Here is a 24,309-nt window from a genome sequence, read left to right as displayed (position 1 = left end):
CCTAGTCGCTTGTGTCATCATAGCCTGACTTACAAACAACTGATAGATGCCTTTTGGGTTTGGTTTCCGTAAATCACGCCGTAGAGTCACCCACCTTCATAAAATAAGCCAATCGGAGTTTATTGCCACTCTGCTCTGATTTGCTAATGCAAAATAGGTCACAAAAGATAAAGTCATGCCTACAAGCTGCGATTCCTTGGTTTATTCGACTGTCCAGGGTAGTAGTCTGGTTCGCCTGCATCAAGTGGGCCGCAGGAATACACGATCGATCCGGCCGCACCAGCCTGGCCTAGGAATATTTGAGGACAGACTTACTAGCTGCCCGTGGTACGTCCCATACTTACGGCCAGTCGCATAATAGACGCAATGGAAGCAGTTTGGTAAATTTGTTTTTGTGCTCGCAATTGATGCGATATGGTATAAATCTTCCTTGCACGCCGCAATCAGAATGCAGAGCCGGCCATAGCCCGTACACCACCACTCATCCTCTTTCATATCTGAGGTAAAAAAAAAGAGAAGAGAGGCACCTTGGTATACGCAGAATATCCTTTGCGCGCCAAAAACCCGCATTCAGGATCATCAACAGAGTTTTTGCCAATGTTTCTCATTTTTTTTGTTCATGAATAGTGTAAAAAACATTTCGCCATTTACCCCTCCGTAGTATGCCGTTGTATAAAAAACCCGACTGTAATTTTTCCCTCTTCCCTCACAGCTCCTCGACCTTGCCTTTACATGACGACGCCCGAGTTGGAGGCGATACGGGGCCACAGCTCCGCGGCCTCCTTGCCGACGGGGCCGGTGATGGCGGAGCCCTTCATCTCGCCCTTGGGGTTGACGATGACGCCGGCATTGTCCTCAAAGTAGAGGAAGACACCGTCGAAGCGCTTCCAGGGCTTGGCCTGGCGGACAATGACGGCGGGGTGGACCTTCTTGCGGAGCTCGGGCTTGCCCTTCTTGACGGTCGCGACAACCATGTCGCCGACGCCGCCGGCGGGCAGACGGTTCAGGCGGGCACCGATACCCTTGACGGCGATGATGTAGAGGTTGCGGGCACCCGAGTTGTCGGCGCAGTTCATGACGGCACCGCTGCGAGCTGTGTGTTAGCGCATTGTGGGTTATATTTCGCGTTGTGCGCTTGGCGGAGGGGTCGTCGGCGAGGGGTGGGCGGCAACGTACACAGGGAGACCCAGGGTCATCTTGAGCTTGCCACCGGGGGCACCACGGCTGCACGCAGTCTGTTAGTACTTCTAGATCGCAGGTATGAGGTTTTGCGTCGCCGCGCTGCTCTGCTCGCAAGACTGCTTCGATACGACGTCGGCGGAAACTGGTTCGAGACGAATGGTGACGCAAATTCGATACGGCGGCGTAAAACGACATCTGGAAATTCGATTGCAGCGACACAGTGCATCCGTCGTCCTGTTTTCCATGGTTGCAGCCATATCCGAGCACAAGTCGTAATTTTCGCTGACCCAGCCCATTCGTCGTCGTATCCGGCTAACCTCAAAATGTCGCCAGCAGCTTGTCGTCCAGATCTCCTCCTCTTGCACATCGTTTGTTTCGCTTTTGCATGTATTGTCGAGGCAGAGAGCAGCCGCGGGTCGAGAGAGAACTTACGAGATCTTGGCCATTGTGAAGGGTTGTGTGTGGCGTTAATTCGTGAGGGAGAAACTGCCGTGTCTGGGATTGCGGTCGTGATCGAAAGCTTCCAGGGCCATTCGGGCGAAAATTTCCTGTGGGGTGAGAAACCCTATGTGGAAGCGAGTGAACTTGCACGTGACGATAAGCCGCTTATCCAACCCTGCGTGGGGCGACTTTAGCTGGCATGCCGGTGTCAAAAAAAAAGGCCGGACAAATAATAAGTCTACAGTATGTACACTCTCTGTAGTTGATGTACTGAAAACCCAATAAAGCAAGATAAGAGGGATACAAAGATGGCAGTATTCCTAATCGGCGGGTGAATTTGTCTCTCTTGTGGCTGGGTGTGCAAGAACATGCCGCGACCCAGCAGTGTGGAAGTTGCTTTGAAATTAATTCTGGAGACCGAATATAATTGGGCTATAGAGAAACACAAGAGTCCCAGAAAAAGCTCGAGATAATTTTGTGTGTGTAAAGCCCAAAGTGTTGAAATGTCATGTCTGCCGCCGATGTATGTGTACTCTCGCAGTGAGCTTGTTGCATGCCTTACGTACATATTTATCAGGCCTGAACCTGAGCTGGCCGGCAATCGAACATTCAACCGCCTGAGCGATAAATACTAGTATTTCTCTTTGCGGAGATGTCCTTCTCTACTTGATATGTCTGATAAACTGAGTCACTGCCGGCTGTTGCTGTAGTTGGCTCTTCTGTCTCGTGTATTGCGATCTCGACTTTGCCTTATAGTAGCAAATAACTTCCTCTGGTTTCAACAAATACCCCCGCCTGGTTAGCTCAATCGGTAGAGCGTGAGACTCTTACGAGAGTACAACCATCTCAAGGCTGCGGGTTCGACCCCCGCATCGGGCTTTTCCTATACAAACGTCAACTGACGCATTCTTTTTTTTGTTTTTGCTTTTTGCGACCAATTCGATGATAGACGCAGAGAGGCAGCCTGATTGATTTTTTTGGTTCAAATTTTGAGGTAGCTCCGTGTCATTGGTGTTGGGTGAAGACTTCTCCAATCTGCCACTGAATGGTGCTGCTTTTTTCTAGCCCTTGATCAAGTGCAATTCAGATTCTACTATTGAACCGCTATCAATTCAATGACAAGACAAGACAACCCCTTTAATTGATACTGCTACAACTCGGGTTGCTGTTATAGACCCATTCGATTTGCAAAGGCAGAACATGCATGTATGGAGGCTGAAAAGTCTCCATAAAGCCTCCGTACGCTGATTTATGTCCTCCTACCTAAGCAACCGTGCTTACCTGGTGCGTTTTTTTATATCTTTTTGACGTTGATATGTACTTCTGCTGAAAGGTGAGTTGTAAGTTCTTCAGTCACTTTGTCAAGGGTAGATCTGGCTCACAAGCTTGGTGGATAAGGCTGTACATGTCCCACTTATTATTGGTGATACAATCCCGAAATACTGTAGTTATTGAGACAATCAACTGTTTAGCCAATCAAGTTAGCAGGACTGATTTTATCAAAGACACCATCAAACAGCCAATGAAAACAACTACGAATGTAGAGTGCTCTGTAGCCAGCCAAAGAGTGAGAGAGTGCCGACTGCTTAAGAATTGCCTGTGATTGGCAGGCAGAAATCGTCGGGGCCGCCGAGGGAAAAATTTAGGGGCTCTTGCCCCTGTGAGCAGAGCACGCACCAGCTCCAGCGCCCCCCGTCACTGCAGGACCCGGCGCGCCAATCAGAGGGCACCTGAAATTTCCTACCTACATATCTCCCCTTTAATGGTCGCCAGCGCAGTTGACGTGTCCGCGTCTGCCACAGAGTACAAGGCGACCTGCCAAATTGTTCATCTCACCAAAACTCTTCGACACCTGCAGTCATCCAGCCACCCGTAGAGGCATTCACAGCCACTTGGACCAGCCACTCGCTACATTCTGACGCTCGTGTTTCGCCGTCTCTGGCTGCCTGCTTGACGCCCTCAGGAGCCAACGCGTCGTCTCTCTCCCCACCCTTGGACTGTGCAATCAACCCCCGAATCGCCTCCTCTTACTCGCCTTTTCACGCTGCCAATCATGTCGGACAAGAAGAGCGACGACTACTATCCCGGCCGCGACAATGGCGAGAAGGAGCGCTTCATTCCTGCAGCGCCCGCATTTGCCGCTCGTGAGGCCCCGGCTGCTGTTTCCGACTCACTCAACAAGATAAGCCAAAGCCCGGGTCTCTCTGTCCTGGCCTACTGCTTGTCTTCCATCAGTATGACAGTTGTCAACAAATATGTCGTCTCCGGCTCCAAGTTCAACATGCCTCTCATGTACCTGGGCATCCAGGTAAGATGGCCCGCGCACTCGGATACTCACCCAGCAGCTTCTGACTTCCCTGCTCTTAGAACGGTGTCGGTGTTGCTGCCATCATGGCCTGCAAGCAGCTCGGGCTTATCACCACTCTTGCGCCTTTTGATACCGAGAAGGCCAAGAAATGTAAGTGAAACGACACATGGCTGCCTCCTGGAGAAAAGCGCACAGTTCTAATGCCTCGCAGGGATGCCCATTTCGTTCCTTCTCCTTGGCATGATCTTTACTGGCACCAAAGCTCTTCAGTTCCTCTCTGTCCCCGTCTACACCATCTTCAAGAACCTTACAATCATTGTCATCGCGTATGGTGAAGTTTTGTGGTTCGGCGGCAAGGTTACCTCGATGATTCTGCTCTCTTTTGGCATGATGGTTATCAGCTCCATCATTGCTGGTTGGTCTGATGTTCAGTACGCTGCTTCTGCCTCCTCCGATGCCCTGTCTACTCTAAATGCTGGCTATGCCTGGATGTTTCTGAACGTCATCTGCTCCTCGGCCTTTGTTCTCGGCATGCGCAAAGTTATTCGCAAGATGAACTTTAGCGATTGGGACAGTAAGTAATGATCCAAGAGATTTGTACTGCAGCATGCTTACAAGCAACTAGCCATGTTCTACAACAACTTCCTCACCATTCCTGTCATTATCGTCCTCACCCTCCTTGTCGAGGACTGGTCTAGCGAGAACCTGGCCCGCAATTTCCCCGTGGAGAGCCGCAACAACCTCATGCTTGGCATGGTCTACTCGGGCCTTTGCGCCATTTTTATCTCATACTGTTCAGCCTGGTGCATTCGCGTTACTTCTTCCACTACCTACTCTATGGTTGGAGCCCTCAACAAGCTGCCCATCGCTGTCAGTGGTCTCGTCTTCTTCGATGCCCCCGTTACCTTTGGCAGCGTCTCTGCCATTATCCTTGGTTTCGTGAGTGGTATCGTCTACACGTGGGGCAAGGTGCAGATGAAGGAGCAGTCCAAGATGAGCCTCCCGACTACCAACCGACCGGTCATGAGCGCTAGCTCCAAGAGCAATAACGATGCCAACTCATAAAGCGCTCCGACTGGACAAGGTCATGAAGGACGGAGGCAGCAGCACAATGCGGTAGAGGGGACTGCAAACCCCATGGCCAATATGTTGTCCTTCATTCGTGATCTGCCGCGATTATTTCAAAATGATAGCGAACGGCGTCGGCTCTCAGCGTCCACGGTGTAAAATCACTCATGTTTGCGGCTTGGGACATTTGGCATTGACATCTCCCATCGGGTTGAAGCGGGAGAGGGATTCTTTTTTGTTTCATCCAGGCGTTTGCTTATTTCATGCATGCCAGAGGGACCAGATGGCATTTTGGCATACGACGAGAATTGTATTAATTACAGGCGGAAAGATGATTAATTTGGGAATAGACTTGACAATTGCATGTACAATTGGCTGGACGGCGCTTGTCCCGCCTGCATCAACGGACCGTAGGCCTGCGCACCCATACACCCAACGGAGAAAACAATCCAATCAATCAAAAGGGGTTATTTGACTTGCTTAGCAATTCACCGTGCTCGGCTCGGCCTTGGTGCCAGAATGGTTTAGCTCTGTATAGTTACAGCGCACTATTTGCGCATCTCCAGTGGAAGTGGAGAGTCGTGCCCGCCTGCCGTGCTGCCGTCTCTGTAATATTATATTGCTCCTCGAAGTGTCCACAGCCCTACTGGTAACTAGAACCAGAGCCAGAGTTTCGTGGTGGAATAGATCGGCTAGAAGAACGGGGGTTTTCATGGCTGGGCTGAAAAACCGGAGGGGACAACGAGAGCTGACGACAGCCTGGTTGGCGTTAGATCCTGCTGAGTTAGCACACGCTCATCTGCTCAACCCACTCACTACACCACCTTGACAAATCCCCAAGCTTCGACCGTTTGCGACTTTCAAACTCTTCCTGCAGCAGTCTGGCTCACCTTCTGTTGATGCCGGATAACCCACCCGTATCCTCCGACAGGTTGCCCACGGATAGCGATCGCGACCCTCTCAATTCCTGATTCGTACCACGTTCTCGTGAAACCCGGCCCGCGGCATCCGCTCAAGAATCGACACCATTGGCTCATGTCGCACCGGCAGGCAAGACCCTACTGCAAGCGCCCGTGGCCACCCAGCGACCATGAACTACTTTGAGGACTATGATGAGCCAGGCGCTGACGGCGGGCCAGCGAGCCACGAGCCGCCTGCCAACATGGCATCGCCACCATCGCCCGCCCAGCCCAGCCAAGGCGCACCGGGCATGGCCCGCGAGCCCCGATCGTCTGGCAATGTTACGATATACCAAACCACAGGTCCTGATGCCCACAAATCGGCCATCCTGTCGTCTGGGGGAGCGGGACCTGCGCTGAACCCGCGCTCCTGCGTAACCTGCCGCCGGCGCAAGGTGCGGTGCGACAAGCAGATGCCCTGCTCCAACTGTCGTCGCGCCCAGATCCCCTGCATATTCCCAGCGCCAGGCCGCGCCCCGCGCCAGCAGAAGCCCAAAGACCCCAACGCGCCGCCCAAGAGCTCTAGCGAGCGCGAGGTTGAGCTGGTCAAGCGCCTGCGCAAGCTCGAGGGCATCGTCGAGGAGCTGAGCGGACAGATTGAGGTGGAATCTGGCAGCGGCCGCCAGGCGCACTCGGAATCCCCACGCGTCGGCACAAGTGGTGACGCCTCCGCGCACAGCCAATACGCTTCCAGCCTGGATTTCTTTGCTGGGCGCCCGTCTAGCGAGGGTGCCCACGACACGAACCTAGACGTTTTGCGAAAACGAGACATTGGCCAGCAGTTTGGCCGGATGGTACTCGGTGATCACAAAGGCACGACCAGATATGTTAGCAGTGGCTTCTGGTCTAAAATAAACGACGAGATTGATGCCATTCGTACCGAAACACAGCGGCTCACCGATGATGACGACGAGTCTGACTACGATGAATCGCCCATGCACACACCAGATCCGTTGGGCGCTCTCGCTGACCATCACTCGTTCATCTTTGGTTATCGATCCGCGGACGTTGATCTCAGTAAATTACACCCACTGCCCTCGCATGCAACATTCCTTTGGTCCGTGTTTCAAGAAAACGTCGAGCCTCTAATTAAGATTCTCCATGTACCAACGATTGACGCTTTGCTACGAAAAGCAAGAGAAGATGTCTCTACGCTATCCCCTGCAGATGAAGCCTTGGTATTTGTTATATACTTTTCCGCCATCACCGCTCTTGAATCAGAAGAGGTTCAGACAAATTTTGGGGCCGAAAAGTTCGCTCTTCTCGCGCAATACCGTTTTGCCGTGGAGCAAGCATTGGCCAAGGCAAATTTCTTGAACACATCTGAAATCACTGTTTTGCAAGCCTTTACCCTGTTTCTGCTTGTTGGGAGGCGACATGACGATAGCCGATTTTGCTGGTCTCTGACCAGCCTGGTTGTTCGCCTTGCGCAGGGCATGGGCCTGCATAGGGACGGCACACACTTTAATCTGCCACCCTTCGAAACGGAAATGCGAAGGAGGCTGTGGTGGGCCCTCGTCACCCTTGATCTTCGATCTGGAGAGGAGCTCGGCACTGACATGGTTATACCGGACGGAGGCTATGACACGCAGCTGCCTTTGAATATCAACGACGCTGACATCAGCAAAGACTCGACAGAATTCCCCGAATCACGCGAAGGCCGATCGGACTGTGCTGTCGCCGTGGTCAGATACGAGATTTGTGCCATGGCTCGCCGAATCCATAGCGCATCCTCTGCCATGGCGTTGAGGTCGCAGACGAGCAGCATCACCGAAAAAGAGCAGATGCTCATCGAGGTATACCAGCGAATTGAAGACAAGTTTCTTCGACACGTTGTCGACGAGATGGACCCCTTGTACTGGGTCGTTGCGATGATCACCCGGGTCATCATGGCAAAGACGTGCTTGGTGATATACCACCCCCTTCTGTTCCCTGGTGCTGAAGAGCAGCTATCGAACGAGGTCCGTCAGAGGCTTTACGTTGCCGCGATTGAGATTATTGAGTGTAATCATAAGCTCAGCACTGATTCCCGCTGCAAGCAATATCGTTGGCTATTCAAGACTTACACAACCTGGCACGCCATCTCCTACGTACTGATGGAAACCTGCCGCAGACCTTGGACACCACTCGTCGAGCGTGCCTGGCATGCTGTAACAGGATACGAGGGGGACCCGGTTGAGCTGGCCAAGAAAGCAGATCATGCTGCGGTCTTTATCCCACTGCGCAAACTATTTGCACGCGCGCGACGGCATCGTGTAGCCGAGATTGGCAAGCTGCGTGCGAACCCAGAGGAAGCACGCCGTTTAGACTTTGCAGAGCGTATGGATCCAGAACCTGCTCGTTTTGGACCGGTTCCCGGCGCAGAGCATATAATGGACCAGGCGAGAGAGCGTTGGCGATTACTCTTAAAACCAGAGGGTGCCAGCACGTCCCCTTGGGTAGGGCCAAGAGCAGTGACTGTCAGCAGCATAACATCTACAGACGAAAGCTCTCAAGCAACGCCAGCGCGTACCGGCTCGAGCATGGTCCCTGGACAGCCGACGGAGCCAGACCCGATCCCAGCCACCAATGATGTCAATTACGCAATGGACTTTGTGGACGTACTCATGTCACAGCACAATGTCCCAATGGTCGACTTCTGGGAGATCAGCAACATGGACCCAGATGCTGTCGACGCGACTCTAGAGGCCCAGGGAGCCGCCCTACAGAACCCAGCCATCGGAATGCAGACAGCAGAGGGTGGCAGTGGCCCGCCCCTACTATGGGCTGACCCGTTCTCTACCGCAGGTATCAAGTTTGACGATGTCTTGGCCGATGATGCGGAGATGGGAGAGAATTTCAACTGGCAGGATTGGAGCCAGAGTATTCGCGGGCTGGAATTTGGAGCTGCAACCCCGATCCGGCGTTGGCCATAGACACACGCTGTAATTTCACAGAACGACAATAAGACATTGAGGACCAAGATGTCATCTTACCCCCCCTTCGCACTCGCAGTTGCGGAGCGTTAGTTGCGACGAACTATGATACCCCGGTGAGCCTACAAGGCGGATGCCTATGGACTGGGACTATACGGAGCGTGTGCCCAAACAATGTAGATGCTTTCCCAATAAATTAAAATAGCTCTTGCAATATTCTCATGTACATTTCTACCATTCTTTTGTGCAATTGCTCAGTTCGTTGCTCCTGTGACGATGTGCCGTCATTTGGTGGGGCTGAAGCTCGATCGCATGTGCCTAAAAATTTCCGGCTCGAAAGTGCAACGAACAGCTTCTAGACAGAGCAACGAACAAGCTCAACCCAACAACGGAGCGCGCAAGATGGACCCCAGTCGCCGAAATATGATAAACAATGGCGGGCCTTCGAGAAGTCGCGACGGCACCTCGCCGAGATACGACTCGCACAATCGCGTATCGAAATCATCGCGACCGGCACCTTCCCAATCAGCCAGCAAGACGGCGGCAAGCTACGTCTCGAGCGAGGAGCAGGCGCGCCAGTTTGTCGCCGACGAAGACAAATTTGTCTTGCGACAGTCGAAAAAAAAGGCCGATATTCGGGTTCGTGAGAACAGAGCGAAGCCTATTGACTATCTGGCGTTTAGCCTCCGATACATTGATGAGGAGCGCGACGTCTTCGACGACGAAGAAGGCGATGATGATATAGATGTACCCGAGCCAGCGGATGTTGTTCAAAGCCTTTCATTGGAAGGTCTGAAGGAATTGGAAGCGGATATAAAAACCTACCACGTGCTGGAAACGGAATCTCGGAATAGGGAATATTGGGAGGCATTGCGCTCGCTATGCAAGTCGCAGAAAGCAAGGCTTGACCCCTCGAAGCACGATAGGCGTGTGGTTAGCAGCGTGGACGATGACATCAACAAGATCCTGGCGCCAAAAACCTACGAGCAGCTGGGCTTGCTGGAGACGCAAATAAAGACCAAGCTACGATCTGACGAGGACATTGACATAGACTACTGGGAGCAACTTTTGCAGAGTCTACTCGTTTGGAAGGCCAAGGCCGTCTTGGCAAGAACTGTTGAGAAGATTACCAAGAAAAAACTCGAGCGAAAGGGCCAATCTTGCGGCAAGAAGAGCATCGATACGGGAACGGCACAAGCACAGACACAAGCACTGTCCAGTCAGGCGGCGAACGTGGCACCCTTAGAACAAAGCGGCAACGCAGATGCCTCACAGGCTACACAAACACTCTACGATAGGGAGGCTGCCCGGGGCGTTTCAGAAAATGAGGAGGTCTTTGCTGCGGAGGAGGAGTTGCCAGGCACATCGAAGCCGCAGTGGGCTGGAGAGCACCAGGTACGCAAGCCAAGATACTTCAATCGCGTGCAGATGGGCTACGAGTGGAACAAGTACAACCAAACGCACTATGACCACGACAATCCGCCACCCAAGGTTGTGCAGGGCTACAAGTTCAACATTTTCTACCCCGACGTCATAGACAAAACCAAGGCACCGACGTTCAAGATTATTCGGGAGCACGGCAGGAGGCGGGGTGAGTCCTTTGCGGCCGCAGGCGAGGAAGATACGTGCTTAATCCGCTTCATTGCGGGACCGCCGTATGAAGATATTGCCTTTCGGATTGTGGATCGTGAGTGGGATTATAGCGCCAAACGGGACCGTGGGTTCAAGAGTTCTTTCGACAAGGTAAGTTTGATTAGGCAGAACTCGGCCGAGCAAAAGTGCGATAGGTTGTATCTCACGGAAGCGGCGCCGTGAGGAGCCGAAGCAGGCTTAGCTAACGTTGTCTCGACTCCAGGGCATTTTGCAGCTGCATTTTCAGTTCAAAAAGGTAAGACCTGCATTTCATTGCCGGGACTGCGTCCCATTGTACCGGAAATTATTGGGGCTGACGTGTTTGCTCGAAGATCTTCTACCGAAAATAAGGACAACAGGCCACGGTGGCGGCCACGCGTGTGGTGTCTATTCTGGGAAACGTGAAGGGCACAGTATGAGCATCGAGTGAACTCGTACAGTCTTGATATGATTGTGGGAATTTGATGACGGGATAGGGAGGGCGATATGCTGCCGGCATGAGGCTTGAAACTGGGCAATGGCGGCCACAGCGGTTCCCGTTGATCGCATCTTGTACCAAAAGAAGAAGGAAGGGAAAAGGAAAAAGAAAAGAAAAGAGTATGATGTATATCAACCCCTTGAATGGTGACGATATTGTTTCGAAGATGGGTTGACTATATGGGAGGGTAACCTACGCTCCGTGTACCACTGATGCTCTTCTAGAAAGTAGGACAATGGGCATGGCAGGGGGGAGTGATGAAGCTGGGTGGCACGAAAGCAGTTTGAAGTGTAGGTCTCAGGAAGCATCTATGGTGATTGTGCAGGCAAGGACGAAGGTAGAGGAAGGTAGAGGCCAAGGTAGAGACTAGGAGAAACAGAATGCTGGTGCCTAGAAGAAAAGAATGCTGGAGCCTAATCGGGCGACTGTGTTTTGTGCGCTGAGGCTTACATACGTACATGCGGCGTCGCCGGGCTCTGCGGCCAGAGGATGGGATTCTTTCTTGTTACGGAGCCATGGCGGTCTCCAAGTCCTTTATCGGCGTTTGGGGGCCTTGTTTCAAAAGACCCAAAGGGGATTCTGGCTGAATGGACTGGTCCACAGTGGGTGTTGTTGAGAGAGAATCTGCGGGCTTCCGTTGAACACGCTGCTGATCTCGGCGTGCTGTGCAAGGTGTGCGGTGGCGGCGCGCCCCGCGTTGCCGCAGCAGTGTGGAAAAGAAGAGAGCAGCTCAGGGCTGCTGCTAAGGCAAGGAGCCGAGATGCTTTCCTGCAGCTTGGAGAGGAGGTCAAGATGAGTGTATGTACGGGTTGGGCCGACGAATCAAGGGCTCTTGGTCCGTCGTCGTTTGTCGTTGGTAGAGTGTAGACGGGCGGGTATTTCGGCCCTGTCAGGATGCAGTGTTGTGAATATGATTTGAATACATGTTGAGATAAGAAAATAACGAGAATAAATAAAATAAATAAAATAAATAAAATAAATAAAAGTGAAAAAATTGGCGAGAATCAGAGAAGCTTCCCTTCAAACGTAGTGCGCCTGTTGATGGATGGATGGGCACGACATGCCAATGAGAGACGGCGGCTATTGTCGCACAAGTAGTGCAAAGCTAGTAGTGCAAGCCATGGTGGCCAACATTGCAACTCGTCGGTGATACACAATACACAATACACACATCCATTGTTGAACGGGATGAAGAGGGGGCGACGTAGCACAGCGAACCGGTAGGCCAGTCGCCATCGCCTGTTTTTTTATTTTGCGGTTTAATTTGATTATTATTTTGGCGACACCAGACATGGGCAGAAGTGTGTGGTTTGATCAAAGGCTGGTCCGTGGTCGTGTTGTGAAGCACGTTCGCACAGTCTCTCCCCGTGCCGGCTTTGCGAGTAATTTTGAAATTTGCTGCGTCTGGAGCGGACAATGGCTCCCTCCTCGTCGGCCTGCAGACGCCGGGCAGCGCGAATGGGAGCGCGCAGCGAGACAGAGGTCGGCAGGAAGACGCACGCACCAGGGTTGTCTGGTTAGTCTGGGGGGAGAGAGAGGGTGAGAGAGAGGGTGAGAGAGAGGGTGAGAGAGAGGGTGAGAGAGAGAGGGACAGAGAGACAGAGAGACAGAGAGACAGAGAGACAGAGAGACAGAGAGACAGAGAGACAGAGAGACAGAAAGACAGACAGAGAGAGACGGCCATGGCAGGGATAAGATAGACAAGCCCGCGCCCATTTGGGATACGGAGCACGGAGTACGGATACACACACACACACATACACACAAGGAAAGGAGGGGTTCTAAAGACGTCTCTTGGTCTCCCCGCGCACCGGCCAGCCCGATGTCCATGGTATCCATGGTATTTGATGAAGAAGAGACCGAGAGACAGGAGGGAGGGGGGAGCTCAGACCAGAGCTCAGCGGGATGGGATGGGATGGGATGGGATGGGATGGCGATGGGAAGAGAGCGAGTGGTCCCCTCCCCTCCCCTCCTCCCCCTCCATTTCTACTCTGTACGGAGTATGTATTCACCAGATGCGCAGCCTTTTTGCTATCTTCACACCCGACAAGGGGGGCCCTAGTTCGTCTCTGCGCCCACACACACACACACAACACAACACAACACACACACACACAAATCCACCACCAGCCCAGCATTGTCTAGATCTGGGCCTGTACCATCCCTGGGCCCTGCAGCCGTTGTGGAGGGGCGGGCCACACTTCCCAGCACCAGAGGCAGCGCCAGCCAGAACAGGGTTGGCACTTGTCTGAAGATCTTTCTTTTTAATTTTTAATTTTTTTAATTTTATTTTTTATTTTTTTACACGCCTGGGCTCAGTTGTTCAACAATAGAAGCAATTTATAATCTAGTCCCGTCTTCACAACCTCCGTAGAGCTGCCCGGCCTGGTCGGACGGACGGGCTCGCGCGGGATCCACAGCCTCTGCTCCTCCTCGTCCCTCGAGAGCTGCAGCAGAGCCGAGCAGCAGCGCCTGAGTGAGTTGTGTGAGTGTGTGTGTGTGTGTGTGTGTGTGTCTCCGTCTGTCTGTCTGTATGGGCGGGCGCTTTTTCGCCTGTTGTTTTCTCACTTATAGATGTTGCCCGTTCTCCCCATCTACTTCCCCTTTCCCCCCCCCCGATCATCATCTTCTGTTTTTCCCGGCAACACATGAACACAATCTGTTTCCTTTGCTAAATACAACATACAACATACAACATACAACATCCCTTTCTACTTTACCTCTCTCTCTGTCTCCCCCCCACCGTTTCTTGTCTTTCATTCTGTGAAACGACATTGTCCTCCCCCATCTCCATCCATCGCCTGCCATATCCTTGAACGACTTGCCTTTTGGGCAAACTTTGGACATCTTTTCGGCCGGTTACTCCTCCTTTTGCTCGCCACACCCAGCTCATCTGGCCCGTTGTGTGGGCAAATAAGAAAAAAACGCCCAGCTCGCAGAAATAAGAAAAAAACCCCCACGGCGATATCCCGGCAGACAAGGCCATGAACACCCTTGTACCAATCAGCAGCTTGGGCGAAAGCCATATGAAGCTGGCCTCCCCGTCCACATCCCCCAGACTCATCCAGAATCCTTCTGATATTATAAAATCGGAACCCATTACCCATCTCCATCTGGCCAAGTGGAAGGCGGAAGACGACCTCATGGTCAAGGCGAACCGACAGACACGCGACTGCAGCTCGTCCGGACCCTACTACTGCCAACAACAAGCATCAGACCTCGATGCGAGAAAGTGCGAACCCATGTCTCCACCAGACAACTACTCAATCACGTCCTCCCCACAAACCTTTGGCTGGCCACCGTCGTCTGATTCAGGAGAGAGCGAGCCGTGGACGCTGCACCACCACGAGCTGCTGCCCGATCATTCCGGCTACGCCAAGTCGCCCTCGTCGCCTGCGAGCGGTTGGGACTGCGCGGTGCCGTACCAGTTCCAGAGCGCCCCTACGTCGGCCGGATACTTTGGCGATTGCGGCATCCCCTTTACGGCCGCTACGCCTCCCCCCATGCAGGCCAGCTACTCGCACTCGCCCGTCTTTGAGATGGCCTCGAGCTACGGCAGCCCGCACTACCCACCCAGCCACTTTGCTGACGGCTCACCGTCGCAGCAGCAGCAGCAGCAGCAGCAGCGCCCGATGACATGTGGTGATCTGGGCTCCCTGGTGCACGAAACGACGTCGCACCACGAATACTCATCTGCCGTCATGGCAACGCCGCCCAGCGAGTACCAGGACGGCAGCAAGGGCAAAAACGACATCAACAGCCTGCCGTACTCGCAGCTCCTGTACCGAGCGTTTATGAGCTCCAACACGAGGAAGCTGTCTCTGCGCCAAATTTACCAGTGGTTTGAAGACAACACCAACAAGGCGGTGAACAACAAGGGTTGGCAAAACAGCATCCGCCACAACCTGAGCATGAACCGGGTATGTACTCGTACAAAAATGACAACATTTGTCAACTGGATTGGTTTTTTCATGGACTAACAAGGAAGCAAAAAAGGCATTTGAAAAGGCACCGCTCAAGGAAGACGGGACAGAATCAAGACGGGCGACGGAGTGGGTGTTGGCCGACTGGGCACTGCAAGAAGGCGTACAGAGCACGACACGGTATCGCAAAGGCAATATCCGGTCGAAATCACACGGGTCGGAGCGCGACCGGCTAGCCAACAGCGCATACTCTGGGGGTCGCAGAGGTGTCATGGGATACAGCGGGCGCGGGCGGGAGAGACACTATAGCCATCGAATGGCGATGCATGGGCTGGCGCCAGAGTCACACCTTGTGTATGGCGCTGCTGGTCCTCCTCCTCCTCCTCTTCCTGGCGCACCGCCACCCGGGCACCTTGGGACTTGTTCGACTGGGTTTCCCGAGGTGGAGGGCTACATGACGGCGGCGGCCGGGGGGCTCTGCTACTCGGGCATGGAAGTGCAGGAAGGCTACGGCGGCGGCGGCGGCGGGTTCGCGCAACAAGACGAGTCGACGAGCTACAATGGATATGCCATGTACAGCATGGGCGAGGGGACGGCCATGGGCGAATATGCCATTGTTGGCGGCGTTCCCGACGGCACCCTGGCCGGAACCCATGTTGGTGGCGTTGTGCCACCAACATCAGTTGGGGTTCAATTTGGGCCTCAGTTGTCGTCGACTTCGTCTGGCCTTGTCATGGCCAACGAGCAGCACTCTCAGCACCATCATTACACGCATGCCGAGTATGATACGAGACAGGGCATCAGTCTCGCTCCTCGGGGGACACACGAATAGGGTCCTTTTTTTTTTTTTTTTTTTGGGATATGTTTCTTTTTTGGTTGTTTTGCAGTTGCTTTTTTAATAGAAGGCATGGGATGGGCATGTGGATGATGAGGTGTGATGGAACCAGCATTCATTCCCCCTCTATGGTGCTACCTGTCACACGATCCACACGCACCAACCAGCCACTGCATTGTTGGGCGGGCGCAGAAGGAGGGGAGGTTGACTGAATTTTTTTTTTTTTTTTTTTTTTTGTGTTGCTCTTCTTTTTTTTCCTGTTCTTCTTTTACCTTTTTTGACGAGACAATGTTACAAAAGACGCCAAGGGTTCAAGACAAGACGATGATACCAAATGACGGCGGGAGGGAAGGAGTCGGGGGGACTCGACTAGTGTCTGGATGAAAAATCTACATTTCTTGTGTTTTATCTTTCTTTCTTTTTTTTTTTTTCACTTTCTGGAGATGTGTTTCTCTCTCTTTTTTCAGAGACGTTTTCTCTTTTTTCTCGAAATGTTCTCTCTTGTAACATCATACATAGACGCGTTGGCCATGGTTGTTTTTTACGATAATACAGCTTGATTTAGACATTCTCTTTTTGACGGCAATTTATTATACACTAAACATGTCCATTATTATGGAGCACTTTACCAAGACCAACTGTCGGTGAATTGGGTGTACTCTGTACGTAGGCGACAGACAGGGCGCATCATGTTGGTATCTACAGACTACAGAGTACTACCAACTAGGTAGGTACTAATCAAGGTAGTTGGTACATAGCTGCCAATTGTTGGTGGCTTGAGTTAGTTCGTTGTACCAGTATAGATGGACACGAAAAATACTCGTCGTGCAGCCTTGCCTCGCATATCAGCCATATCAGCCTTGCTCCACAGATGGCACCGAGTATCTACGAATAACTCGTACCAGTCATCTGTATTTTTACCCATGTGGCAGCCTCTGGAGCAGCAACCAACCGTCCCGTGCCCCCCTCAATGAGCGCAGAGGCCCAGGGGCAGCAGACGGAAATAACTTGATGGCATGCAAGAGGACAAAGAACGCTTCAGGTACGAGTTGCAAGAAAAAGACGGATTTAGCTGTCAGACTCGTGTAGGATTGGCTTCCGAAGCACGTCGTTTTCTTCCATACTCCTATTCAGTCAATTCACATTCAGTCACCCATTCGGCAAAAGGTGGCTGCGACACACGACAACGTATTTCAAATCGGCTGTTGCCGAGGACGCGGTGGCTTGAAACAATTGCTGTGGTATTTGTGGCATCTGTGGTATTTGTGCTCGCTTAATCACTCATCATCATCGAACATGTGCGGAATGGCATGATGCAATGCAGGCAGGGGGGGGGGGGGGGGGGTAGGAGCGAATTGCAAATAGAGATGGACGACGGAATGCGTCCAATCACTGGCCAACAGCATGACCCGAAGCGGGCAGCAAAAAAAAAACGGCAACTCGGTAGCCCGTACTCCGTACAATACGAATTGACGGGGGCCAGTGAATTGGGATGTGCTGCCAGGAAACGTGCCCAGGAAACGTGCGTGTGGGAATGACCGGGGAGACAGGGCGGCCACAGAACGACCCGACGACGGGCGCCTGGACCAGCCTCGGATACCGAGTTGAGCAACTCGATAGAAGGCCAATCGAAGGCTGAAGGAAGGAAAGCAAGCCATGGGTCTTGTAGCCGTCAACATCTTGGCTGGAGGGAAGAGAGAGAGGGGGTGGCAGGGCTGGCCAAGTATCAGGGGAGGGGGGAGGGGGTGTGGGAAACGCACTGCCTGGTCGTCAATCATCAACAACGTCATTCCTTGGCTTGCCTCCAACGAGCTGCATCTTGGTGTGCACTACAAGTCGGAGCATTTTGCTCGACTTGTCGACTTGTGTGTGGCCCGAGTAGGCAGTGCCCATGTCCCCCCCCCCTCCCTCCAACAAGTCCAAGACGATGCTAGGCGAACAAGAGACAAGGAGAGCGGCCGCAGAATGGCCTGTGCTTGTCCAAGATTTGACTAAAGAAGAGAAGGAAAAGGGCAAGCGGGCGCACTAAAACAAGCCACCATCTCGACTTGTCAGTCAACCATGGCTTCTTTTAGCTGGGCCCTTTTTTTAAGTTGGTGCATCCAACGCCCGCAAGCCCCCGCCGCCGTCTTCCTCTCTCCAACCTTTTGTTAGCAGTACGGATAATTTGTACTCTGTAGAATACTTGAATATGTACCTACCTACCTAGGTAACTACCTAACGAACGTTTCCTCTCCAACTCTGCGTGTGGCAACCACCACGCTCCCCCCCAACCCCCAACCTACCGAGTTTTAGCGTCTCTTGCTTATTTTTAAGTTGTCGATATCCACTACCTTTTTTAGAACCAGCATCGCCCTCTGGGGCCGCCCCCCTCAAGTCTCTCTTTAAAAAAACCCGAAACATGCATCCGCGATTTGGGGGGGAGAGGGCAGAGGGGGCTCTTTTCGGGTTCGAACTGGAGAAGCAGGGCGGGCCTTGGCTTGTTTCTCGCCAAAAACTCACTTGGTCCCCTTCTGCGTTGCTTTTCCCGCTCCAGAGATAGCCCTTGGTGGGCCAACGACTAGTTAGTAGATTCTTTCCAAAAGGGTTTTCGACAGGGCTACGTAGGGAGTGGACTCGGCACCAGGGGGGAGGGGTGTGTCGCCGCCGGCTCGTGACTGGTTCGGTCTGTCTCAAGGACTAACTAGTGTAGGATCTGAATAGAAAGAGAACAATACCAAAACCCTGCGGGGTCGGCTCTGAAGTGGTTCTTCCCAAGGAAAAAAAAAAGCACTCGATGGCGCCAGCAGCGCAACTGCTAAAAATACGCCGCCCTGGCGCTGATGATGTCTTGACCAACGAACCAAAGGCAGCCGCCAAAAAAAAAAAAAAGAACCCTGGGTGAAGAAGAACCCTTTTTTGGTTTTTGCGTTTGCCTTTCCAGCCGCCCCCAAGAACAAGTGGCCACTGTTTCAGGACGGAAAACCTGGGCAGCTTGCATGCCCCCAAGGTTATTATTAAAATACTACTTACTAGTTACGGATTGCAGATGGACTGATGTGCTGATACGGATATTACCAAACGCACAAACTCGGTCCATCAGCCGCTGCCTCGGGTCCGCGCGTGGGGTCCCAAATGGCCCGCCTTCTCCCTCCAACAAGGGACAAGGGCAAAAAGGGCCAATGTTAGGGCGGAAAAGACGAGGCCCGGCCGGCATCTTGCCTCTTTGCTTCTATCAAAAAGTTATCCGAACCTGCCTGCATTTTGCATTTGAGTCGTCTCTCGTCCAAAGCAACCCAGTTGAGCAAAAGTGCCCGCCTCAAAACCCGTCCCGCGCCCCCCCCCTTTCCGTTTGCCCGCTTGGAAAAAGTCGGGAATGCGAGCATGACCACAGCTGCTGCCTGCTCCTTTTTTTTTTTTTTTTTTCCTGGCCTCAGGGTCCAGCTGGATGGATGCCTTTCGCGCGCCCGTCTGGTTGGGGCGAAGAATAAAGAAATGGGACGACCAGCAGGGCGGGGGGGAGGGGGGGCGTCTGGAGGAGGGCTCGAAGATCGGTACAGCCGCCAACGAGCGCACCTTGCTTTACCCAGTATAGTCCAAAATGTCAAATGGAACGGCGTAAACGGGCGCCGCTTGTCGTCCTCGTCTGACCCGCCCTTCAAGACAACAACAGACGCACACGCTCAACAACAGACAACACACGCCCCCCTGTTGACCCCAGTCCGAGTACGTGTACAGACCTGCCCGTAGCGCCGAGATTTTCTTCAGAGGGTCGATGGAGAGGCAGGACCGATGCCCCCCCCCTCCCCCCCCAATGTATGGCACAAATCGTGTCTCGTACGCGGCTGACAATCGGTGATGGATGGGAGGGAGCGCCCGGGATTTTCGCTTGCGCGGGGGGAAGGGCCGCCCGTTGAGCGGGATTACATTACGGGCGACTGTTTTTTAACCGACAACCTCAGGGCGACTACAACCAACCGACCGGCCACCCTCGGTGCAAAGGATAGATGCGTTTGCGTGCCACATGCGGGCGATGGGAACATTCATCATTTGGAATTCAAAAAAAAGAAATCTCAAAAATTCGTACATTTCGGCCGCGCGTAGCCAGCAAACGAACAACAAAACGGCTCGACGGCTGGCCTTTTCCGTGACATGTTCGTCCCAAAGAGACGTCGTCATGGGACGCAGTAGTCGGACGATGAAGCCAAACAATTCCAGACAGGTAGAGGAACTGCAACAAGGAAGACGTTGAGACTAAGACAGTCGGCTCTGCTGGCAGGTATGCCATCTCCCAGAAACCGTGATACAACCATCGTGAGCGAATAGCGGTACCCTCAGGAGGACAACGACGAGCACCACTCCAAGTTCTACAACAAGGAAGACGTTGAGACTGAGACAGTCGGCTCTGCTGGCAGGTATGCCATCTCCCAGAAACCGTGATACAACCCATCGTGAGCGAACAGCGGTGTCCCTCAGGAGGACAACGACGAGCATCACTCCAAGTTCTACAACAATTCCGTCTCCCGCCTGATCCTGCCCTGGTCCTTGTAATTCTAGTCTCTACTGAAACAATAAAAAAAAAGCAAAGTCTCGTGCCTCTGGCTTGACCGGTCGTTGAACGGACTGCACGCATCGTAATCCACCCTGTGTGCCTACACGGTCCAAAACCGGCCAAAGTGTGGTTCTACAAGAGACCGAATAGAAAACAGCTCTTCAGTGGCCTTGTCTCCATGCAGTCATCCTACATCTGTAAACAAAAACCTTGAAAAAAAAGAAAAAGATCATGAGAGCGCGTCACGGTTACGCCAACTTGCTAGCACCAACGCTGCAACTCGGCGTTTCTTCTTTTTTTGCCCCTGCCTTGCTGCAGAACCCACGCGCAGGCGAGTTGGGCCCGTTACACCCCAAATGCTCGGCCAGTTTCACTAGACGAAGGAAGCAGCACGGCAGTTTTTTGCAGTCGGCCCGTGTAAATGAAAAGTGGCTGTGGCAGGTGAGATATGGGGAGGGGAGGGGGGGGGTGTTGTCTGCGTAGGATGGAAGAAACGTTTCACGCAATGGACGGTGTAGAGAGTTGTGTGTATCACATCGGCAAGAAGCCAGAGCAGAGGAGATGGGGCAACGAACGAGAATGCAGTGTACGTTGTTGTTGTTTTTGCTGTCTTGGTGAACCGTGGCACGGAAGATTCGCCAGGGAAGGGCCCGACTGTCAGCGCGGACTCCTGGTCCAAAGAGCCGAGAATCAGTTCATCGTGTTCCGTCGAGACTGGTGGACAAGTTTTTGAGACGGCCATTCACAACCCGTGCGATGAAAGGAACTATAGCAACGAAAAAAAGAACCGAACCTTTGTACCATACAAGCAGGGGCGCGCTCGGCAGGCTCAGAACCGTCTCTTCTTCTTGGCCGGTCCGGCAGCGGCCTTTCGCTCCAGCTCCTTCTTGAGCTCCTCCCGCTTTCTGTCGGCGCGTTCCTGCGACGTCTCCCTCTGCCCTGCAGCCCCCGCCGACGCACTGCGCGAGGTGGTGGTGGCCGTGCGACCGCGCCGCGCATCACCAGCAGCACCCGTGGTCGCCGCCTCTCCCGCGCCGCCGCCGCCGCCGATCCGCTTCCCAATGACACCCAGCCTCTTCTTGGGGGCCGTCGACGACGAGCAGCCCGCCGCCGCCGCCTCACCACCCTTTAGCGCGGCAGATGCATGCGCAGCAGCAGCAGCAGCAGCGGCGGCGTCCTCCTCCTCGTCTGCATCATGCACCGCCGGTTTCGGCTTCCCGCCGATGCGTCCCAGACCGCTCTTTTTCGCGCGGGGCGGAGATGTGGCCGCAGGCGGCGATGACGCGGCGCCGTCGGGGAGAGAGGCCGTCTCGTCCGCGTCGCTGGCCGTTTCTGACGCCGTCTCCTGGTCGTCGACCGGAGCTGGCTTGCTGCGGGGGGGTGGTGGGCTGGGTGCCCTGGGCGGCGATGGAGGTGGTGCCTGTTTCTTGCCCCCGATGGCCCCTATGCGTCCGGCTTTCTTGGGCTCCTGAGAAGACGTGTGCTGCTCTTCTTTGATGGCCTTTGTAGAGGACTGTTGTCTCGAGGATGCAACCACCTCGTCAGCCGGCGGATCCTTCTTTGTTGGCTTGAGTCGTGGTGGTGTAGACTGAATCTGGAACTCGTCGTCACCGTTGTCGCCGTCGTCATCTGTATCATCTCCCATTGTCACGTCGTTGACGTCTGGGGGAGAGGACGGTATTGCTGTGTCCGGCGCTGCCATCTGGTCTTGGGTCGGGGGACCAGTGCGATGTGGTAGGCTTGATGTGCTACTGAAGCCACGCCACCAGCCATCGAGGCTGCCTGTTGTAAAGTTCCTTGACGTATCAGGTACTGCGGCCGTGCCACCAAATACTCTTTGTACCAGATCCATCACGTCGCTGGGCTGATCAGCATTGTTCTGGAGATCGTCATTCATCTTATGCTTGTTGAACGGGGCTAGACCCCTGATCTTGTCATCTGCCGCCTCTCGCGTCACCTTTTTGCGACCTGAAAGCGCAGTAAACACATGTTCCAGGCCCGTGCCTGTAGCTTCGAGCTTGTCGGAGAGCTTGGCAATGACGGCATCTTTGTGTTTCAAGGCCTGTACCAACAAGTCGACTTGGCGGCTCTTGGAGTATAGGGTCTCGACCAGCGGGATTGCGAATTCGTTTGCGACGGCGACGGATGATGATTTCTTGAGATGAAAGGGCCACTTCAGAGGCTCAAAGCCAGGGAGCGGACATGTGGCGAGTAACTGTAAGCCGTCTTCCCCTGCCTCTGTCAACGAGCCGGGAGAAAGCGTGACTGTAGCTTCGTCGTGACCAGGATTCGTCTCATTCAAGGCACTCTGTAGTGTCTGGAGGAACCTGCCCATGTTCTCTGGCGTGTCGCTTGGGTCGATGCTGGTGTTCTCACCCCATGCTCTTATGCAGATGGCTTTCCTCTCCATTGACTCGGTCCATACATGAGCCATGTCGGTCACTTGAATACAATATTCAGACGCCTTTGTCTCAAAAGTGACCAGCAAGGGGGGTAATCCGCCGTCCTCTGGAAGCCTCAGGGGCCTCCAGGCCTTTGCACCCGCCATACTGGACTGCCGCCGCGGCTAACGAATTTAGGAGGTCCCCAAAGCCTAACTGGAGGCAAAATGAATAGGCACAATCCCTGGATTATGGTCAGGTAAGTATCCGCCGCGGCCTCGTTGCAATTGTGTAGTTGTTGGGAAGCAATGGGCGGCCGATTGGACAGCGGTCAGCGCGTTTGAGCGGCTTCTGTGGAAAATGGAAATAAAGCAGGTGAAGCGTGGGTGGTGAGAAGCGATCTGAGAAATACAGAGGCGTCTACAGGTGCTTTTCAAAATCGGGCTGATGATGGATCCTGCCTTTTGTGCCTTGCTGCCGTCGACTAAGAATGTTTATGGAAAAAACTGGTGTTGATGAGAAGCGGGCATCTCAGCGCCATGAAAGCCTTGGCAGAGATTGACAGGGCTCCAGGGATCCTTCAGTGGCGGGCTAGGTGCGTGGGGGCACGCGCTGCAGATGGCTGTACAGTGAGCCTGAAAAGATGAAGTATACTTATACTATTCGACAGAATAAATTGTATAGGAACGATGCAGTCAATGAATCAACACGTCTCTCCCAAATCCAGTATTTTGGTTACTCAAGACCCCGTTCCGTCCTTGTCACACCCAGCCCGGCGGCTGCTAGTCCAGGAGCGCGTAGAAGAAGACGGCAATCTCGCCGCGGCTCTCGGACATCGCGCTGTAGAGATGCTCGTCATAGCCCCCAAAGACCATGCCGGCTTTTTTGTAGAAGCGGCAAGCGGCCACATTGTTCGACTGGCCCTCGATCCGAACCGCGCCGAGACCAATCTCACGCGTCCAAGCCTTGACTGCGTCGAGCAGCCGCAGCGCATTGCCGCCGCCTCGCACGCTGGCATCGAGTCCGATAAAATCCAGCACGACCATCCTGTTCCAGTTTTTGGACGCGACGGCGTATCCGTACACCCGGCCGTCCTCGGCCCTGAGGACAAAAATAGCCTTGTTCAGGCCATCGCTGCCCTGGACTTGCTCCTCGTCGAAGCCAAAGTCCTTGACTCTCTCGGGTATTGGCCGTGTTTGAAAGGGCAAGTCATTTTCCAGTTGGCTGATGGGCTTGGCAACTTCAGCCCGAATCGTGAAGCTAAAGTCCAACCCTGCGATATCTTTTTGTGTTAGCTGGTTGACTCTTTCAAGCTTCAACCCGCTCATGGTGGTGACACTGTCGAGAATGGAGTAGTCTGACGGGGGCTCGGTGTTGGAGAGCTACCAGGTACTCATATTATTGTTGATGCTGATTGAAAGGCAACCGTGGCGATCCCGCGCTTCTCATTAAATGGCAGAAACAAGACTCGCCGTGAGTCCACGAGTTGTGCTAGTTAACTTATTGCTTCCAGCATGTTCGAATCCCTGAGCGTACCTACGTTTCGGCGAGCCCAATTTGGAATGGCCACTACCTTACTCACAAACTGAGCAGACAAGCAACCCCCATCCATCTTTTCCGCATAGCTTCGACCGAGTTCTGTCAATTCTGGCTCTG

General features: G+C 53.5%; 6 protein-coding genes across 6 annotated transcripts; 4 read left to right on the top strand and 2 right to left on the bottom strand.

Annotated features, from left to right (window-relative positions):
• Window positions 1-662: 662 nt before the first annotated feature.
• Window positions 663-1,817, top strand: CCM_00157 (uncharacterized protein; the record flags this gene model as incomplete). The annotated part of the gene is made up of 1 exon (XM_006665317.1): window positions 663-1,817. One exon carries the CDS (start codon window positions 663-665, stop codon window positions 1,815-1,817), a length of 1,155 nt encoding a protein of 384 aa, XP_006665380.1.
• Window positions 1,818-3,676: 1,859 nt separating this feature from the next.
• CCM_00156 (GDP-mannose transporter) lies at window positions 3,677-4,996 on the top strand (the record flags this gene model as incomplete). The annotated part of the gene is made up of 4 exons (XM_006665316.1): window positions 3,677-3,931; window positions 3,991-4,081; window positions 4,143-4,505; window positions 4,557-4,996. 4 exons carry the CDS (start codon window positions 3,677-3,679, stop codon window positions 4,994-4,996), a joined length of 1,149 nt encoding a protein of 382 aa, XP_006665379.1.
• A 4,279-nt stretch (window positions 4,997-9,275) lies between these two features.
• Window positions 9,276-10,855, top strand: CCM_00155 (cactin, putative; the record flags this gene model as incomplete). The annotated part of the gene is made up of 3 exons (XM_006665315.1): window positions 9,276-10,616; window positions 10,729-10,761; window positions 10,838-10,855. The coding sequence occupies 3 exons, from the start codon at window positions 9,276-9,278 to the stop codon at window positions 10,853-10,855; spliced, it is 1,392 nt and encodes a 463-aa protein (XP_006665378.1).
• Window positions 10,856-14,009: 3,154 nt separating this feature from the next.
• CCM_00154 (forkhead domain-containing protein) lies at window positions 14,010-15,738 on the top strand (the record flags this gene model as incomplete). The annotated part of the gene is made up of 2 exons (XM_006665314.1): window positions 14,010-14,903; window positions 14,980-15,738. The coding sequence occupies 2 exons, from the start codon at window positions 14,010-14,012 to the stop codon at window positions 15,736-15,738; spliced, it is 1,653 nt and encodes a 550-aa protein (XP_006665377.1).
• A 5,363-nt stretch (window positions 15,739-21,101) lies between these two features.
• CCM_00153 (XLF family protein) lies at window positions 21,102-22,820 on the bottom strand (the record flags this gene model as incomplete). Its single annotated transcript, XM_006665313.1, has 1 exon — window positions 21,102-22,820. One exon carries the CDS (start codon window positions 22,818-22,820, stop codon window positions 21,102-21,104), a length of 1,719 nt encoding a protein of 572 aa, XP_006665376.1.
• A 615-nt stretch (window positions 22,821-23,435) lies between these two features.
• On the bottom strand, window positions 23,436-24,265 carry CCM_00152 (streptothricin-acetyltransferase; the record flags this gene model as incomplete). Its single annotated transcript, XM_006665312.1, has 2 exons — window positions 23,436-24,035; window positions 24,236-24,265. 2 exons carry the CDS (start codon window positions 24,263-24,265, stop codon window positions 23,436-23,438), a joined length of 630 nt encoding a protein of 209 aa, XP_006665375.1.
• Between the last annotated feature and the right edge of the window lie 44 nt (window positions 24,266-24,309).

Source organism: Cordyceps militaris (assembly GCF_000225605.1).
Source record: "Cordyceps militaris CM01 unplaced genomic scaffold CCM_S00001, whole genome shotgun sequence".
Taxonomy (NCBI): Eukaryota; Fungi; Ascomycota; class Sordariomycetes; order Hypocreales; family Cordycipitaceae; genus Cordyceps; species Cordyceps militaris.
Note: the sequence above shows the minus strand (reverse complement) of the source record. Positions and strands in the feature narration are given on the sequence as shown.